The sequence below is a fragment of the Pyxicephalus adspersus genome, chromosome 4 (assembly GCF_032062135.1).
Source record: "Pyxicephalus adspersus chromosome 4, UCB_Pads_2.0, whole genome shotgun sequence".
Lineage (NCBI taxonomy): Eukaryota > Metazoa > Chordata > Amphibia > Anura > Pyxicephalidae > Pyxicephalus > Pyxicephalus adspersus.
This window is the reverse complement of record NC_092861.1, coordinates 115,064,274-115,084,655: the sequence shown is the minus strand read 5'-3', so window position 1 is coordinate 115,084,655 and position 20,382 is coordinate 115,064,274. Positions and strand designations below refer to the sequence as shown.

Here is a 20,382-nt window from a genome sequence, read left to right as displayed (position 1 = left end):
CCTATCTGGAATTTAGGCCAGTTAGTATATTGGCGGTTGGGGTCTGGGGGAAGGTATGTGCCCTGTGGTAATTCAGTGGTGAAGGGGAATCCCGGGTGGTGGAGTGCCCCCTTAAGTTGGTTTGGGTGGGCCCCTGAGGCAGGGTTGGGCCTAGGGGCCATAACTGTGGTTTTGGTGGGTTGCAATTATTGCAACTGGAGGCGAGCTTTACCTTCCAAGACCTGCAGCCTGGGTAAATAATTCAAGGAAGTAGACTAAAAGGATAGTCTAAAGTTTTTGTGGTGTTAATATTTTGAAATGTTGGGGGTTATTAAAAAGGTTAATAATCTGAGTTGTTTATAGTTATTTATAGCTATTTACAGTTTTAAGGTTATGATTATTGTTATGTATGTTATTTATGGTATTTATGGATAATTATTATTAGTTATGGTTATTTTGTATTTATAGTTATTTATGCAAATGGTATGTTAAATTATTTGTTGTGTATAAACGGCTGCTTGCCAGACAATTTTAGGTCCAAAAAGGTGTTGTGTTTTGATAAAGGGGAAGGGGGTAAGAAGGGGGGAGGTTGGCAAACAAAAGGTAGATTAGGAAATTATTCAAGTATAGAGAGAGGGGTAAGTAGGTGGAGGAAGGAGTGAGTAAAAGGGGGGGCTAAAAGAAGAAAGGAGCGGGGGCATGGGATCCGCACTACCCTAGTCATGAAAATAATTCTTCTGTACAGAACATTTGTGTTGAAATTGATCTGCCTTGCTGTAAAATACCTTACCTGGTGTCAAATGCCATACTAATCAAACAAATGTACAGTAAGCTGTAGCTACAGAGCCCATTCACACACCTTAGCTTTGTGTTACTGCATGCATATAACCGGTCAGTTTTGACCAATAGCAAAAGTTTTACTGCAACACACAGCTGACCTGGGTGATCCAGCAAACCTGGAATGGACCTGATCCAGGACTGAAAACATTTGCCAACCAATAACAAATGATTTTTAGAAAATCAATTCCAGGTTTGCTAGATCACCTTTTTTCAATGAAAGTGTATCTTCTCCAGTCTTTGGAAGCTTTAAAAAAAAAATCAAGCCCAGTATGTGCTTTGTTGGGCTTTTAGGATGTTAGGGTACCATACAATTCACCATGTTTCTTGGTGTGTGTTTCATATAAGTAAAAATGGGTCCACACTAATTTTAACGTAAGTCTACAACTCTTCCCCTGCAAATGAAATAAATAAATCTATGTTCACATCTACTGGGCTTTCAGGTCAAGAATAGATAGTGTGGTGGTAAACATGTCAAGCCTTTAACAATTTACAAATTATGAAAAGATAGTAAAAAACTATTTTGCTAAAAAATATGGGGAAAAAACAACTATTTTAAGCTACAGTAAATATTTAGAAAATAAAGATCAGTTTTCTGTGTTTTCCATTAAACATTTACTAGATTCAAAAAAGGATTACATTAAAAATTGATAGTAGCAAACCTGTTAAATATTTTGTTAGATGCGCAAGTAACACTTATTAAACAACCACAAACTGCTAACTGAAGCATATTAGCCAAGCCTTGCCAAGTTACCAATATTTGCAAAAATATCGTTGGCCACTTAAAACCACATTATAAAATGTTAATAGTATTCCTGTTTAAGGAAAAATCCCACAAAATATTTTTATTGCAGGAATACCGGATATTGCTCTTTCAGTGTGTAATGATCAGCTATGTCTGACTCTACTTTTAGTTGATTTGAATAAATGAAGTATGTTAGATTAGAAGAAGTTTATATTTTTTTTATGACATCAGGTCATTTTAAAAGCAGTTTCCAATACAAATGTATAGAAATACTTGAGATCTCAGCTTAAAAAAAGATGGGCACAACTCTCATAATACCTGCCAAGACAATGAGTTAGCTGTTTTTTTGTTTCTAGTTTACAATCATATCATACTAAAATTTACCAGCAGGTGTAGATTCATGCAAATACACCCCATTTGTGTAATTACTGTTTACTCTGTTTTTACATTAAATCAAATATATCCAGAGGAGGGCACCAGATGGGGGGTATTTAGAGACTTATAATAAAGTTCTGCTTATAAAGAGAGAGCATATTAGTTTTATCAATACATGTCCTTATTCAATAAAGTAAGAATAAATAAAATAAAATATATTTTTACTTTCTCATTAAATAAATATTTTTTTTTAAATTGCATATATAAATATATTTTAAACCTGCAGTTTACACACCTATTTCCTTTCCTTAAATTTTTACATCATGTTGCACTTACAAGTAGATGGGCAGCGACTTACCATAAACATGTGAACATGGCTTATGACAGGAAAGCATGTTGTTTTATATCACTCTAAATTATTTCATCTAGCTTTGCAGTATATCATAAATGATACAAAATTTACCAGTCTACAAATCGTGTCTATATCTAAGATTAACATTAGTGAGGATTCCCAATCATTCATCCTCATTCAGTTTTCACTATCTTTAGGTCCCATTCCTCTTTTATTAGGCCTTTATTATTAACTTCACTTTATAAAGTGCCAACATATTACACAGCATTTTATAAAGTCCGTGGTCAAAGTCCACAGTTCCTCAGAGGGACTCACAATCTAATGTTCCTACCATAGTCATATGTCATTCATGCAGTCTAAGACCAGTATTTAAGGAAATCAATTAACCTAATTGCATGTTTTTGGGATGTTTTCAGGATGTGGGACGAAATCAGAGAGCCTAGAGGAAACCCACACAAACGCAGGGAGAACTCCTCTCAAGTAATATCCTGGCTGAGATTCAAACCTAGGACCCAATGCTGCATTGGCAAGAGTTCTATCCACTGAGCCAAACGTGCTGGCTTAATTTAAAAAAATGTAAAGCCCATATACCATACTGTTTTTTGTATGTTAAAGATTACTGTTAGACATTAATAAGTTCGCTTTGAATCAATATGATTTGTTGACTCTGGCATAAACATCATGGCTTAGAATGCTCATTTATAAGTTTTGTCTTTAAAGAGTTAGGCCAGGGGTGGGCAAACTTTTTTAGTCAGGGGCCACATAATAAAATTTGAAAGAGGGGCTGGGTCGATGGGAGAGTGGGCGGGTTTTTTTCCATCAAGACGCCACTGAACGTGACGTCGTGCTTGCATGACCCCGCCCACTCTCCCATCGCAGATCTGAGCCTGTGATGAGGGGGTGGGCGGGTTGAATGCAGGGACACAGCCCGTCCACCTCCATGAGCCGGAATGTGTTCCGCAGCTCTGGCCGATGCGCCCCCCCCAGCTGGGACCTTCTCCTGACCTTGCTCGGGGTGGCACCAGCCAGAGCTGCGGAACACCCAAAGGGCCAGAGAAACCCCCGTATTGGGCTTCAGCAATTCAGCAAATGTTCAGCATTTCCACTCCTGCCCACCTACTGTTGTCTACTGTCCACAACTGGTGTCCAGGAGCATATTATTTTAAACTGTGTTTTATTTAGGTGTCAATAAATGCTTGTATAGGCCTTTGCAAATGTTTATTCAGGCATTTCTAGGAGTTGTTTGTAAGATGAGCTTGTAAAAGAAAGCATATTTATGGCTTTTTGTTGCCATCTGATCAACTCTGTGCTTTGGGAGGTTGAGCTGATGCTATAGCTACATCTTAACCGCAGCTTCAAGAAACTGACTCACCCATGCTAGTGGAGGCAAAAACTTACTGTCCAGAAATCAGAAAAAGAGTAGATACATTGGGCCCGATTTATTAAAGCTCTCCGGGGCTGGAGAGGATACGCTTTCATCAGTGCAGCTGCGTGATCCAGCAAACCTGGAATGGATTTCTTCAAAGTCATATTTTCTAGCAAATGTTTTGAATCCTGCACCAGATCCATTCCAGGCTTTACAGGTGAAATTGTATCCTCTTCAGCCTTGGAGAGCCTTGGAAAATCAGGTCCATTGTCTTTTATAGGGATATGCACAGACACTATGCTGCGTACACACGTCAGATAATTCTCGTCTGATAATCGCCTCAGGGCTGATAGAGGACGAGAATCTGGCATGTGTACAGCACTCGTCGTTCATGGATCTATCCTGGCGGATCCACTAAGGACAAAGGATCCTAATGAAAGTGAAGGGGGGAGAGTGCAGCAGGATGCTGGTCCATCATTCTCCCCCTCTCCTCCCCATAGAGCAGAACGGTGCTGTATATACAGCGCTCGTTCATGTATCGTTCAGTAATTTTTCGTTGGAAAGGATTGTGAAAGATCCTTTCCAACAACACTTATTGAACGTGTATACACAGTCATACAGCAGATGAGTTCTTCAGTTACACAAGGATGTCGGCTGCAAGCTTTTGATGATTTGTTGAAGTTGATGACCCTGTATCTCACCATGCATGGGACACATATGAGGAACCCTATTAGTCCTGTGGAAAAACTGCTATTTACCCTTTCTCAGTTCCCCTTCTGTTTATTTTCATTGGTATGGTATGTACTTTGTATGTGTAACTCACTTATCTTTTTTATTTAGCCTACCTGAAGAAATTAAGAATCTAATAATTTGCCTGAACAGACTGGCACAACATCCAATGGTTAAGTTGGACTTTGTGCCTGGCTGCTCAGGTAAAGGAATGTGTGTTGCAATTTAATATTTACTTTATATGTGAAACACACTTATCTTACTAATTAAGAATGTATTTCCTTTCCTGAACAGGCTGGCACAATATCTAATGGTTAGGCTGGTGCCTAGCTGCTCAGGTTAAGAATTAGAATTAGTTGTTAAGAATAGTGTGGAATTGTGCAAGTGTGACCTACCCACCTCTATTATTTGAGTTTTAGGCTCTTTTGACAAAATATAAACCAAAAATGTTTTAGGGGAAAAAAAACTTTTATAATCTGGGTTTCATTTTTTATTCGTTGGGGAGGGGTGAAAAAAAATACAACCAAAACTGATAACAAACAAAAGAAAACATTGGGTAAAAGAAGAGGAGGGGGGCATGGAACGTAATAAGAAATCTTTTGTGCAGTTTTCTTGTTTCAACTCTTGCAGCATCGGACTCTCTTGCAGATTAGGCCTAACTCTACACTTGTTCCTGGCAATCCAGCAAGGGAGCCAGGTTCACGGGTAGCCTGGCAAAACATCAAAGGGAGCAAGGTACAAGTGAAGTATTAGGCTTATGAGCAAGGCAACCAGGTCCAAGTACAGCCTGAACCTCCATTTGCACCTGGCTCACTTTCTGGTCTGCCTGGTTTGCCCTTACACCTGGCTTCCATTTTTGGTTAGACTGGCTAACCTAAAAAATGCAATACTTGCACTCACCCTTCTCTTACTGTCAGGCATCAGACCCTTGTTTGAAATTAGAGATAAAAATGTTGGACAAATTCCTTCTAAGCCCTCACTATCTGCTTCTGGTTCGTGTAGAACTGGTGCCGAGTATCCCACAGCTCAGGATGGTCCCACGTGGGGTCAATGAATACAGCACAGTTCACATGGCCAGCCATCTTCTCTTTCCAAGCACAAGTGAAAAAATGCAATTTCCTTTCAACAAAGACATTTCTGGACTTATAAACACCTGTATAAGTGTTTGAAAGCAGTTCATTGCAAATCTTTGGAGGTGGTTTGGTGGCAAAACCAACCAGGAATCCTACATCGAGCTTCTGAATAAATGCTTATAGATGCAACTGTCTGCAAGTGTCTTTATTAATATGACTAAAAAACTAATTTGTTTTAAATTTAACTATGTTTCGCAATTGTTTGCAGGTGGTAAAAACATTTAAAACTGCTAGTCTGAACATAACAGTCTGAACAAAAATAGTAACTTATATGATACGTATATGATATGTAGTATATTAGACCATGCCAAGGCTGAGCTAAATCTGGTAAAAAGTTCATTTAGATAATAATTAACAATTGTCATGTTCATATGCTTTTTATTATGCTCAATCCTTAAAAACAAGAATATAAACAAAACAATTTAGCATAAAGGGGGAAAAAGAAGGAAAATTGTTAACAAGCAGGTTTATTTTTCAAGAAGAGACAGGTGATGTCCCCTCTGCAATAAAATAAGTTTATTTGCCTGTTCACAATATTTTCTTCAATGCACAGGGTACAGCTCAGTGTATGCTGCATGGTATTCAGGCCAATCAAGATATCCAAAGACCTTGAATGCGATAAAAGACCAAGTGAAGCTTAACCTAACTGGTCACAAAAAATAGCCAATGGGTCTACTTTATTAAAGCTTTCAAAGGCTGTAGAATATAGACTATCAGAACCTGGGCAATTCAGCAAATGTGGAATTGATTCCTTAAAAATGTTTTGCTATTCTTTGGCAAGTGCTTTCAATCCTAGACAAGATCCATTCAAGGTTTGCTGGATCACCCAGGTTCTCCCATGATAGTTTTGTCTTCCAGTCTGGAAGGGCTTTATTTAGATGGGTCCAATGTGTTTATTTAGATGGGTTAAATGTGTAAATGCAAATTATAGGCCATTACAGAAGAGTCAGCATAACATGGACTTGGGGCTAAAGAAGAGAGAAAGAGAGGAGATAGAATAGCAACTAATTGTAGAAGAGAGGTCATAAAGTAACAAGACCAAAAAGTATATTATTATTATTATTATTATTATTAATAATAACAATAAACAAGATTTATATAGCGCCAACATATTACGCACATGCTGTACATTAAATAAGGTTTCAAATGACAGACAGATACAGACAAGGACATAGGACAGGAAGAGGATAGAACCCTCACAATCTAGAGGAGACTGATTACTGGGATAGACAAAGTAGATGCTGAAAGAAATAAAAAGAAACTACAGAGAGTAACGCTACATACAGATGATTTTTATCACCTGAGACAGCCCTGTACAGTTTGTACAGCTAATCCCAATGGTGTTTAGTAATATGTCTTGCATGACCAACAGGAATGACCACTGTTTTGTCCTAATTGGAAGAGCGCAGTAGTGGGCCTCCTGTTTGTCTTCAACAAGCAATGGTCTTGTGTTTTCTTGGTTGCAAAATACGCTAGTAGTTGCAAAAATGAGAATTTCCAGTAAACTTTTTAAGTTTCAATTCTGACTAAGAATATATAGAAAATTTAGGCTATTTTACTTTTCCAAACTACCAATTATCCCTTTTGCTGCACTTCACACACTCCTTTGTCTGTTTTTCTTTCCCACATTAATTCTCACCTCTAGGCTGCTGGCACCAGGCTTGCTTCCTCTCCTCTGTATGTCTTTCCATTTTGTTCTTTCTCTCATAATCTTGTTACGGATCTCTCAATCAGTGGTACTTAGTCTGTGGTGACCTAAACCTCCCTGCAGCTACAACTCTTACAGAACTTTCTGTAACTATAACATTGCTTGTATAACAATAATACAAAGATACCTGATAAAAAGGCTTACAAGCCCATGTTAGCCTTAAGTTGTATTTATATAACTATTTTCCCCATCTGACAGCTTGTTCCTTTGATATACATTCCAATGAATGAAAACATTTAAACTGTTACAGGGAATAATAAGAGGTGTCCTGATGTCCACCACCCTCAAAATTGTCTTTGCCCCTTTATTAGTAATAAGAGTGGCCTTGGGTCCAGTTTATATCTTTGTCATTATAAAACGCCATGTAAAAATGATTAATACTGAAATTTAGGATTGTGTAAAAATTACCCCTGCAGTGCCTGCCCCCTTTACTACAAATGTTATATACTCTTGCTTTCTTGCTATATTACTTTCTTTCCTGGCAGTTGTCACTCTCTGATGCATCAGGGACGAGTAAGGGTGTTTTATGATGTCTGCTCAAAAAGTATCTTTTTATGTATTTTGGTCAAGATTTAAAAAAATAATTTATTTTACATCAGTAGCATGATTACCTCTTAGTGCTTTTCTCATTGTTGCTGTCTCTGAGCTTTTGTCATTTTTAAATGTTTTTAAAAAAAATAAACAAAAGAAAGATTTTGTATAGATATGTAAAATACAGATACAAAATAAAATAAAAAAAAATGTATTGACCACTTATAGCCTTTCTTTAAAAAAGGCAACTGTGTGTCACCTCTTGTTGGATGACAAACAATAATTCCACAGGCTCAGCTAGAAGGAGTTGTATACTGTAGAGTCACTGGTAAAAAATAGGGAGCAACTGGTCGTTTTTCTTACCACCCATATCTAGTTGTCCTTAGTTTCTAGAACTTTTTTTCTGGGGTCAGAGTCCTTAATTTTAGGCCATTTGAGCTACTGTTTTCCACATACAGAATAGGAACTGGAATTGCAAAAAAGAAAAATACATTTATGGGTACCATTATTATTAATATTATTTTATTATTATTTCATTACCAGATATCACTGTACCATTACCAGATCAATGTAGCAGTGATTGAACTAAACAATTTTACCCGCTTTAGTACCCAAGGAAAAAAGGGAGAGACAAGTTGGCCAAAAAAAAAAAAAAATCACTGTCCTCCTTCTACACCTAAAAATTTACCATCACTTATGCATATATTAGGAGAACCCCAAATTTTCTTTATACAGAAACAGTAAAAGGTACAATAAACACAAATAATAATAATATAATTGTTTATAAATAATAATAATCCTTAGTCCAATGGACAAACAGAGTGAATAAATCAGTCCCTAGAGCAGTATCTCCACATGTAGGTCAGCAAGATAACTGGTGCGACCTTCTACCTTGGGCTTAACTGGCCCACAACAACCGCTCCAAGTAAGAGCCCCTTCTTCATCCTCTCTGGTCGCCATCCCAGGCTCCCATCTTCTTCTGACATACCACAAATAAACAAGCTGTCACCACTCAAAGTCCTAAAGCTTCAAGTCTGTAAACTTTGCTCCAGCAGACTGATAAACAGGTTTTTCAAGACCACACACACACTAATTATTCTAGCAGTTGAAAGGTTAGCTAAACCAAATGCTTTTATCTTAAAGGTCAGTGCAAACATACCACACCATGGTCACTGTCTCTTTGGATTCATTATTATTATTATTACACAGTATTTATAAAGCACCATCATAAAACGCAGTGCTGTCAATAGACGTGTCACTAACTTGATTCATGAATAGGAGCATTTTAAAGCTCAATTGATAATTTAAAGTTTTATGTATACACATGGCATATAATACAGCAAAATAGTTATTGAAAATTAAAGGGAATCTGATTCAATGACAGAAAGATATATTAAAGTATTTGTTCTTCTCCAGGGGTTGGAAGAGAAGATGTGAATCATATCCCAGTTATGAATTAGATCCAGAATATTGAACAATGATAATGTGCTAATGATTTTGAGAAGCTAGCAGTTGCATACATAAATAATAAAGCAATAATCATGATTAGTGGTATTGGTCAATGGTATTGGTCATGTTTAAAGAGAAAATGTGCTTTTTGAAACCTGTACTGATGCAAAGGCGCTCAAAATATAATACTTATAATATATATTATTTATATTTATAACTGTAGATTGCAAGGTATGGACGTTATGAGCTACCGTATTTTTTGCAGTATAAGACGCACCTTTTCTTCCCCAAAACTGGGGGGGAAAAGTTGGTACGTCCTATACCACAAATGTGTTATAAAATAATTAAAATAAGATACTCACACGATACCCGATCCTGCGTGTGTCTCTTCTCCTCTCTGGCAGCAGCGTGTGTCTCTTCTCCTCTCTGGCAGCAGCGTGTGTCTCCTCCTGGCTGCAGTGAAAGAAGCCGGCACAGCGCCCCCTGCTGTTCCCTGTCCTAACTGCCGTACAGTGGAAAAAAAGCACAGAGTGATCAGAAGGGGAATTTGAATGACACAGAGTGATCAGAAGGGGAATTTGAATGACACGAGTGATCAGAAGGGGAATACCGGTATGAATGGCACATGAGTTATCAGAAGGGGAATAGTACAATAATCTTTCAGAATCTTTTTTTTCTAGATTTTCCTCCTTTAAAATTGGTTGCGTCTTATATTCCGGAGCGTCTTATACGGATATATATGGATATATATATCCATTTCTTAGCTTTGGCTAATTGCACCCTACTGTAAGGATATCCTAAGTTAAGGAGCCAACGTAAAGCAGGGATATCTCTATCAGCTTTCATTTATACCAGGGGAGCCCACACTTTTTTGGCTTGCAAGCTACTAATAAAATTACCAAGTCAAAATGATCTACCAACAATAAAAATGCTAAACAATAATATAAATAAAACAATATTTATATATATCTACCGAGCATGACACAGAAATGACAGAAGCTAATGAGACATTGAATGGCAGAGACATTGCACTACACGACTACAGTGACAGGAAAGCTACAGCTCACCTGTCATAAGAGAATGACGTGCTGCACAAGAAAAACAACTGCTAATCTGTACAACGATATCTCGGTAATTGAACCATGACACCGAGTCTGAACTGACTTAGCTACCAGCACTGCTGACCTCAGACTGCCCTCTCGCCTTCTCTGCCTCCCTCACCCACTCCCTACTATTACACGCACCTTCTCACGCACGGACCGTTCTGTTTTATCTGCCCTGTTCACCCGGAACATAACTCCTCTCCCGCTCTTATTGGACTGTACAGAGGCCTAAGGAACCAATAGGAAAGTGTCCTGGAGTGAAGGACGCAAAGTTCCTGGTGTTGTCTGACGAAAGACATCCCCAGCATCCCTATAAACGTACAGCAGGACTACAACCCTTTACCAACCCTAGATTTTTACCTCAGGGGTAAGGCAGGGATCCGCGGTTGAGTCGCGTTGCCTTTGCGATCGACCAGTAGATCGCGATCAACGTGTTGGGCACCCCTGAATTATACTCTTCAATATTGCTGAATACTGTAGCCTGCATTTTGCATCCTTTTCATAAAAGTATTGATCCTTTGGTAGTTTATAGAGTTCTGTCTGTTTAACATATCATAGGAGAGATAGTCATTGTTAAGGCTTTTTTTTTTTACAAGTTTTTTTTTATTGTTCTTTCTGGCTTCAGACCTATGTGTCTTCCACTCCCCCAGCTTTTTACTTTTACGACTCCATTCATTTTTTAAATACTCCTGCTCGCTTTAGACTTACTGTGGCTTTGGAAAAACTGCAGTGATTCATCCTAAAAGTTCACAGCAGAAGCACTTAAAGTTAAACTGCAGACTTATCTTCAGTCTTGCACAGTTCCACAGGTTCTTCTGCACCAAAATTGCATACTCATTTTACTGCACACTTTCAGCATCTTACAATGTGCATTAGAATCTCAGATAGAACCCAACCCTATTTCCTGGCTGATAGACATCCATTAGACCTACCTCTTTCATTTATTGAATTTTAGTTCATTCAATCATGTATTAAAGAAGCCATATTTGTTCAGGTGCTAGCCAGTGTCAAAATCTACTTCTTGGATACGATGCTGAGTCAATGATGAGACAATCATGTATCCCCTGGTCCCTGCACAGTTTTGAGCTGTGTTAATAAATTACAGTCAGCATTCTGTTTCACCAGCTCTCATAATTGGGGTATAGGAGATTGAGGAAATATTTTCTCCTACCTGCAGCAGACTGATAATATTTTCCTAACCTAGTCAAAGTCACTGACTGAAGCTTAGCTTTGTGTGGTTGTGTGGTTACCAGGAGCTCAAATCTATACACCGAAATCTTTACCAGCACTTTCAATTTTTCATTCAATATGTAAGCAAATGATTATCTCTATTTGTCATGACCAGCAGCTGCGGCCAAAGAATTGGAGCACACATTTCCACATTTAGATAAAATAAACAAAGTACTGAGCACCACAGCATAGTACAGTAATTAATAACATGATTTTATTTATTGAAAGCACTAAAACAAACTCACAAACATTAAACTTAGCAGGCTCCCAACACCATCTGGCTGTCCATGACACATAAACACATCTGAAAGTCTACTTTTTAAACTGCAGCAAATATGGGCTAAAAAGCTGAAACCTCAAACAACCTCTGTTGCTTCACATAATAATTACCAATTTTACGAGTAATAAAAGCTACAGAGTTTTGGATAGCCTATAACACCCAGCAGAATGAGCAGTTTCAACCAGCCAAGTTCCACTGCAGGAACCATGTTTGACAGGTATGTCTGGTGAGCTGGCTAAATAATGACAGGTCAACTAGAGAATAGTGGTAAGGAGTGTATATAGCACCACTTTAAAAGCGTAATCAAAAGGAATTCACAATGCATTAGTCAACATGGTGCGCATTATAAACACCATAAAAACACTATAAAAAACTATATAGTAAAATGAAAATGCAAACCAATAAAAGGATCTTTTTATTACATTTTTAAGTATGGGGTAATAGACCCACTTAGCTACTGTTCGCTTAGATGCCGTCCAATCTACTGGATACTATAGGTTGTGCAATACTACATAGCCTTTTTTACTCCTAGTAATGGCATGGCTCTGATGCAAAAAAGTATATTTAGCTATAATGGACATATTTCAATTTTTTTTTTTTGTTAATAGGTTTGTGAAACTCTGAAACAACATATTTGTAGGAATGATGTAGTGTTCAATCAATGTGGAGTAACATTAAAAACCTTAAAAGGAATATGCCTACATTGTTAGTCAGGTATTACTATAGAATTAATAGTGAGCACCTATGAAAAACAAGGAGAGGCCCTTTGAAACTAGTTAGTCCAGGTATAAAATCACCTAGGTTGTTTAGGGAAGTTCCTGTCTCCTAACCTTAATTTGTTACAATTTATATTCAGGAATTTCAGAAGTGTGCTATTAAAATAGATAGTCAGGTTATGTTGGAATTCTGCTTGAAGTTTGATGTTTATGAGTAGATTAATAAGGCTTTTTTTAATAAATAAAAATCTATTTTTAATTATAGCACAGTGCTGTGGCAATCAATATATTTTTTTAAAATTTTGTTTACAAGGCAAATCTACCAACAGACAGCGATAAAAATAGGACAGTCTCCATCCCCACCATATCCTAAACTGAAAAAAGTGTTGGCTGGGGCTTCAAGTTTTACATAAAAACCACTGGAGGTGGACAGAAATATTCTCTTACCTTCACTAAACTTTACCAAAATATATTTTCAGTTTCTATAGTCACCAAAGAATGCTTTTTTTCTGATTTTGATGGCCATTACTTCTGATAGGCGCACCCAGCTCTATTTCTTTCTCAACATGAAAACATTTGAAGGATATGTACATTGTTTGCCTGGTTTTAATGGTTGAACTTTTCTTTAAAGGTTATTTCTTTAATACTTTGATGATTGTAACCTTTAATAACAATAACGTTGATTCATGTAATCAAGCTGGTAGTCTTTATCATTATAAAGCCTTACCTTTACCTTTTAGATGTTCCTTTTGATCTACGCTGAACTGTTTCTTGAGGCACTGCCACAACTTTTGTGACCACTCATGCCTGACACGAACAAAAAGAGGGCGTAGGGTTTTTGAAGTTGCGCATCATTAATAATGACATGGATGACTTATAAATTTATACACATGCATGGTCAGTTAGTTTTATATTTCAAATAATATTGTAAAATCTACTTTATTTGTGACTGATTTAAGTTTAGGGCCGAGACTACCCAAAAGGTCTTCGGAGTTATAGAAGAGCCCAATACTTTGGGCCTGATTTATTAAAGCTCTCCAAGGCTGAAGAGGATACACTTTCATCTGTGAATCTGGGTGATCCAGAAAACTTTGGATGGATTTCTAAAAGTCAATTGCTATTTGTATGCAAATGTTTTCAATCCCAGACCAGATTCATCCCAGTTTTTTTGGATCACCCAGGTTCACTGATGAAAGTGTATTCTCTCCAGTCTTGCATGGCCACTCTCACACCACGCTGTGACACAGCGCTGTTACACAGACCGCGGCTGCGGTCTTTGTGTTTATACCAGCCAAAGACCTGGTTGAAGGTCATCCCATTGGGTGAACTTTCTAAGTTCTCTACCTTAGAAAAAGAACTTGTTCGGGTTATTATTTCCCATATATGCTTCTAAACTACACACGTTCTTCCACCAAGGAATATATACTGTCAAGTAAGTACGTGCAACTTCGCTACACGTACAGTACCCCTGAAGAAACCCAAGTCGGGCAAAACGCTTTGGGTCATCGACATACGCATGCAACACAATTTATTTCGTATAATGCTGTATATTCCAGTTAGAAGCCTTTTGTCCAGTTCCCTTAATAGACATTCGGGAAAAAAAACATTATATTTATAACAATATATTTATTGTTATTTTGGTATGTATTATGAGAAATGATCTTCATTATAATCACACGTTTGTCTTAAAAACCCTTCTTTCTTGTATTTCTTTTGTGAAGAATGTTGTCAAGTTATGATTTCGTTTTCTGTAGTAAGTTACAGTTACACTCTTTGCAAGCAAGTTTTTGCATGTTTATAGGCACTTAATTTTGTTTTAATTTTTAAAATGTTGCAAGGAGCGTTAACCTAATCGCGCACAAATGTGCCTCAAGGAAACACCGTGGTGTAGGCTAGCTCATTCGAATGCATGGGAATTTCAAACATGGCAATACCGATGGTGTGGATAGAACCACAAAACCGTCTAATCAAGTGCTATTTTTTCCACGTGAGATCCAAACTCTTTTTATCAGATAAAAAAGCTCCCATACATTTTTTTTGTCAATTGAGCTCTGTCTGGATTTTAATCTTTAACTTTTTTTGGCGTTAAAAGCAGAACTAGATCCATGATACTCAACTCTTGTTCTTTTCATTCTGGAGATTATCTCTGACCATCATGATTGACCAGGCCGGGATTACTAAACTAATGCGCATTGTGGAAGTTCGATCATTCCTAAGGGAAGCCAGGTTGGCTGGGATTCCCTGGCAACCAACTATGAGCAGCACATTCACAGTTTAGCAAACTCAGTAATGGGGTAAAGATCAGCTGCAGGTAGGCGGCAAGCAATACTGGTAACTAGTTGTTTGCCCTGATACCAGATAAAACCCAAGGGTTTCAGGTTTGTGCAGATTTATTACAATTTTACAAAGTCTGATCATTTAAACTAACCTTAGAAACTTTGCTTTTTAAGCCAAAACTGTGATTATTAAGTATGTAGGTAATAATTATGGTTTCCCTGTTCATTGCGTTAAATGAAAAGATTTTATGAAGAATATCATATACTTTAAAGGGAAATTGTGATAAAGGAAATATGGGAACTGTTTATGCCTTAGTATTCAAAATTGAGACCTTTACAATGGTTTACAGTAATTGGTGAACGTCTACCCGGAAACAATTAGAAACTAAAGGTCAGCCAAAATATGATATGACCTGATTGTTCTCTGTTGCAGTTCAGAAATGTTACTCATAACTAGGTCACTTCCATGCTTCCAGCTTTTGATTGAGTAAGTGAAAGAGTAGTGAGAGAATTATGAATCTAAAGTTCTACTTTAAAAAATTGTGATCAGGCATGGCTTTTATTACAGAATAGGACAGGCAATAAGCATTCTTGCCTGCTCACTTCCTTCAACTGTAAAATTTGAAGAGCTGTGCATGTGCAGCTTAGCGTTGGTTGCGGGGGTAGCAGGCACATGCTCGCTTCTCTTGCTGTTGCTGGACTAAATGTTGTCTGCTTGGGAGTCATGCCGGCCCAGCCAATCAAGATTGTTAAAGATTGGAATGGGTAGCAAAGATGAAGTTAGCGGTGCCCATGATGGAATGTGGACAGGTGAGTATTACCTGGGTTTAGCTTCACTTTAAATCCAACGTTCACACGCCGGGATGCCAGGCCAGGGGACACAGATGCCGGGCATCACCAAGCGGACACAGATGCCGGGCCGGCATCACTGGAGGAGGCTGCGGGCTTCTGAGGACCAGGTAAGCCCTCAATTCAACCTCGAGTGTGGCTTGGGGTTACAACTTTTTGTAATTAAATTTCACCCAGAGCCACACTCGGGATTACTGCCAGGGGGGTTAATGGACAGCTACACAGAAGTTTCAAGTCTGCATGTGGCCTACTCCCACTCGGTCTACTGCCAGATGACATTCTGCCATTGGAGTTGGGGAGGACTCTTCAACTTACTAATTTTTTGTCTACTTTACCCCTTCTCTTCTCCTTTATTTCACAACTCGCTCACATCTTTACTGTGTCAGGTGTCAAATTAGGGGCAACCTGAATCATACCATTCTTAGAGATGGCAGTGAGAGCCACCCTCCTACTTTACTTGGAAAGTAGAAATGAGAGATGGACATCTCTTAAACACAATTCCAGACTGACAGCTTCATATATTTTGCCTGCAAGGCCACCATTGCAAATTGATATTAGGAGACAAATTACACTGTTTTATCTTGATGGTACAGAACCCCAGCAGTGCTTCACAAGTTTTTCCTGTTTACTAGTACATTTTTTTATTCCAAAATGGAAAGGTGCTTATAGGACTTTTAAGGCACCACAATTAACATCAAATTTTTGTTGATTGTTTTTTTTTTTTTTTAAGTGCAACACCCTTTTTTAAAAAAAAAAATAAAGGGTACAGCACCACCTCCTAATTCTCGATCACAGGGGGATACCTACGTCACGCATCCCGGGGGGCTCTTGGCTGCTCCTTCTGTGCATGCCCAAGCATCTCGGACATGGGCAGAAGGAGCCTTTACACGCAAAAGGCATGCATGAGCATTGAGATTGGCCAATTTTTTTTCCAACCTACGTCACCCAATCCCGCGCCTGGGTTGGGTGATGTAGGAAGAAAAACCAGGAAGAAGAGGAGAGGATGGTGGCGCCTGGAGCTGCGGCTCAGGGACGGATGCCAGGACGACAAAGGACCTGATGCAAGACACCTCCGGAATTGAAGGTAAGTGAATTATTTTAGCCACTTTTCAGTTTAGTTCCTCTTTAAGTCTTTCCATGCACTTGGTTTCTTTTAGTCCAATGTGTGCAAAATAATTTATACCCTCTTTGGGCTTTCCCTATATTTTTCTGATGATTCTTTACCCCTTTTTTCTATCCTAATCCTATGTCCAAGAAACAATACAAAAAGTTACTCCCCATCATTTTAGTCAACATAGCCAATGCTTGCATCCCCACTCTCTTGAAAAGTTCCTTTCCAACTACAATTGAACAGTGGTTTGTGAGGATTAATTTAGTTATGACTATGGAAGATTTTTCTTTACCCTTATACCATTCTCTGTCCAATTTTAGTCAACATGGTCTAATTGGATTGATTATCCAGACCTCTTAGGCTTTTAGGGCCCATATGTCTTGTGCCCACCTCCTTTATACCTCACCTAGTTTATAGTGCATTGTGGGGTGCTGTGTTCATTCATTTAACTAACCTATAAAATTTCACAAAGCGATAAAATGAAAAATAAACACAATAAGCTACTTCAATTTAGATTGATTATAAAATATTCAACTTGATCTAATTCTGTCAGTTTAATACACAACTCAAATTCTTTTCACATTCTAGTTATAAATAAATGATTAAAAGCAGCCACACTGTCCTTGAAAACACGTGTATTACAGAACAATAGTTGAAACATTGTTTAGTGGGCATGAAGAGTTACGTCAAATATTTGCAGAATACAAAGCCTAGTTACTCCTATGTAGGAGTGTAAAATGCTCAGCACAATCACATAAATCTTTAGGATTATAAAATAGAAAGAGTAACACTGGTCAAAGATACAATACAATAAGTTTGAGAAAAGAATTTCAAGAAACAAAGTTTTTGATCAATAAACAATGTTAGCCATAAAGAAAGAAATGGGAGAATCCTTGCACAAACCAACAGATTTTGAACTATTTTGTTTTTTGTGAATTTTTTATTTTTATCTCTTGATCAATTTTACAACTGATTGATTGTTTATCGTTATGCCAGTATCAAACATCTGCTCAAAAAATTCACATACAAGGTTACTTGACAAACAGCCACTCATGAACATAAACTGTGTCAGGATTGTTAACAGACAGGTTTGACTGGTTTGTGTTTTACACATCCTTTGAGTTATACTATAAAATAATATAATATGACATAAAAGTTACTGAAAGCATAGTACTTACATTGCACGTTATGTAACCTATTTCTTACCTATGAAAATAGTGTCCGCAGAACATACCCAAGAGCATCTTACATCCCAAACTGTCCCATCGTTGGTTATATAGTATTGCCAATACAGGTACAAAGAATGATGGTGATTCCTGAATGAACCAGCCATATTTGGCTGAAATCAGAATAAAATTTGATGTATCCTTTTTAGGAACATGCTTCCCATATCCAGCAGGTTCAGTCACTTGACGTAGAAGAAACAACAGCCCAACAATAATAAGTATAATACTCAAATAAAAGTCCAGATCCTGTGTGCACTGCATAGTTTAAGTCAATGGTAGTAAAGTCTTCTCAGAAGTACAGAGGTGTTTTCATAAGCAGCTCTTCATTCACTTTAAATACTACACTAGGGAGTACACACATCTCTAGCAAGCTGCTGGGAAGAATGTTCTGTAATAGTATCCTCCTAGAGGCAAGACAACAGTCCACAGTTTAAGTGGATACAGCCAGTGACTACTGTAATGAATACAGCCTCCTGTTTAAAGATAAAACAAAAAGGAAAGTTTAAATATTGCAATAGACAACATGTGTACAACAAACTTTCCAGAGAAGGCCTATGGATTCCTTTTACATTATTACGTATGCCAAAGGACATGATTGAACTCATTTTGGACAATCCCAAACCATGATTTTTACTTTTTTTGTCTCTACTACACACAAGGTACAAACTCAGCTAACATACACCATGTCTGATGTGTAATAACAGACAACCTAGTGCTTGCCATGCATACATCATTTTTTTTTTAATGAAGCTACTTAGATGTCTGAAATATTTGTTAAAAGCAATGAAAAAAGTGTGGACACTACATTGGCTCAGGGGTTGGCACTCCAGTCTTTGTAGCGCTAGGTCCCAGGTTTGAATATAAGCCACAACACTATCTGCATGGAGTTTGCAGGTTCTTCCTGTGTTTGTGTGGGTTTCCCCTGGGTATTCCGGTTTCCCTCCCACATACCAAAAATATAGTTAGGTTTATTAGCTTCTTCTCACAAAAAGTGACTGTGGTAATGACATAGGACTATGGTAAGGGCATTAGATTGTGAATTTAAAGGACAGCTAGTGACATGATTGTAGACTTTGTACAGCACTGGGTAATGTCAGCGCTATAAATACTGTAATAAATAATAATAAAAGATAAATTCATCTACGAGCCACCGTGCTGCCCCTAATTGATACCTATGTTGGGTATCAATGCTTTTTTTAAAGGTTCATTATGGGGAGTGAGCAATGCTATCTCAAGGACAGAAAATGTGTTACTGGTAGGATCTTCAAGTGATAAAGCCTTATCATCACTTTTTTTATAACTTTATTTATAACCGCAGAAAGACAATGTACAAGTACAGTAATAAAACATTTAAATATTGTACAGAATAAAAGGAACAATGTCAGGCTCCAAGTCCTTATTACATAGGGCAAAACAGTTATGATACATTCATCTTACAGCTCGTACCCAAGAACAATGTATAAGGCCAATATTGTGACATGCCATTCTTGATCACATTTTTTAACATTATGTAAAAGATTATCTATCACTTTTACATAATGAAAACAATGTGCTTTTAATTCATTTTTCTTTACTTTTTTGAGGAGGTCCCCTCCCTTTCCAGCTTTGTCATGTTGGTAAAAACTGAAAGGGAGACCTGAAGCCATCCTGGGGTATCATGTCACATATCCCAGGAGGCTGTGGGCTGTTCCTTCTGTGCATGTCTGGAATGGGCATGCGTTATCAGAGGGCTTTCCTATAATGTAAAACATTTGAAGGGAGACACATCATCCAATCTGCATAGTGTGAGCCCGGGAGATGTCAGGAAGAACCAATGGAAAGGAAGGAAGAAACAATATGGTTGTATTGGACAAAACAACGAGCCCTGGAATGAAGAGGGAACATATTTTTAGAAGCAGAAATTCTAATAACAGCTCTGGTTAGCTAACAAATAAATTGCCAAAAAACAAATAGGTACATTTCTCCATGGCAAGGTCACAACTTGTGTAAAGCATAACATATGGCTGGGTCACCAGAATTATAGAATTCCCCCCCCCCCCAGCTGAGGAGGGTAATGTAATGATCCTTCTGGTGAGGTTTGGGATATTCTGAGTATTTAAAAATCTCATGAAAAAACGCTCCAACATCATGTAAGACCATCTACTCTTGAGGCTGGGATCCTTTGCTTTCCTTAGATCTTGCTTGAAGGAGTGTAATTTCACCCCCACCTAGGAGCCAAGGCAAATATATTTTCTTTTTATCCCTAGGTGTATGTGTATTTATTACCCTAATGTTATGGTTTAAGATGCAGGGGAGGCACTACGCACTAAGTGTAGTGCTTGTCCACTTAAAAAGTATGGTGTCAAAAATGTTGTATATTAGTAATGAATATCTGTGTACAGAGATAG

The 20,382-nt window shown here is 37.8% G+C and overlaps 1 protein-coding gene across 1 annotated transcript in view; it reads right to left on the bottom strand.

Moving 5' to 3' along the window:
• SRD5A2 (steroid 5 alpha-reductase 2) overlaps window positions 1-18,315 on the bottom strand; it is a 30,700-nt gene extending 12,385 nt beyond the window's left edge. The window contains exon 1 of the mRNA XM_072410447.1: window positions 17,976-18,315. Coding sequence (XP_072266548.1) covers window positions 17,976-18,256 — 281 coding nt within the window. The 5' untranslated portion in view covers window positions 18,257-18,315. The remainder of the gene's footprint in view (window positions 1-17,975) is intronic.
• Window positions 18,316-20,382: the final 2,067 nt, after the last annotated feature.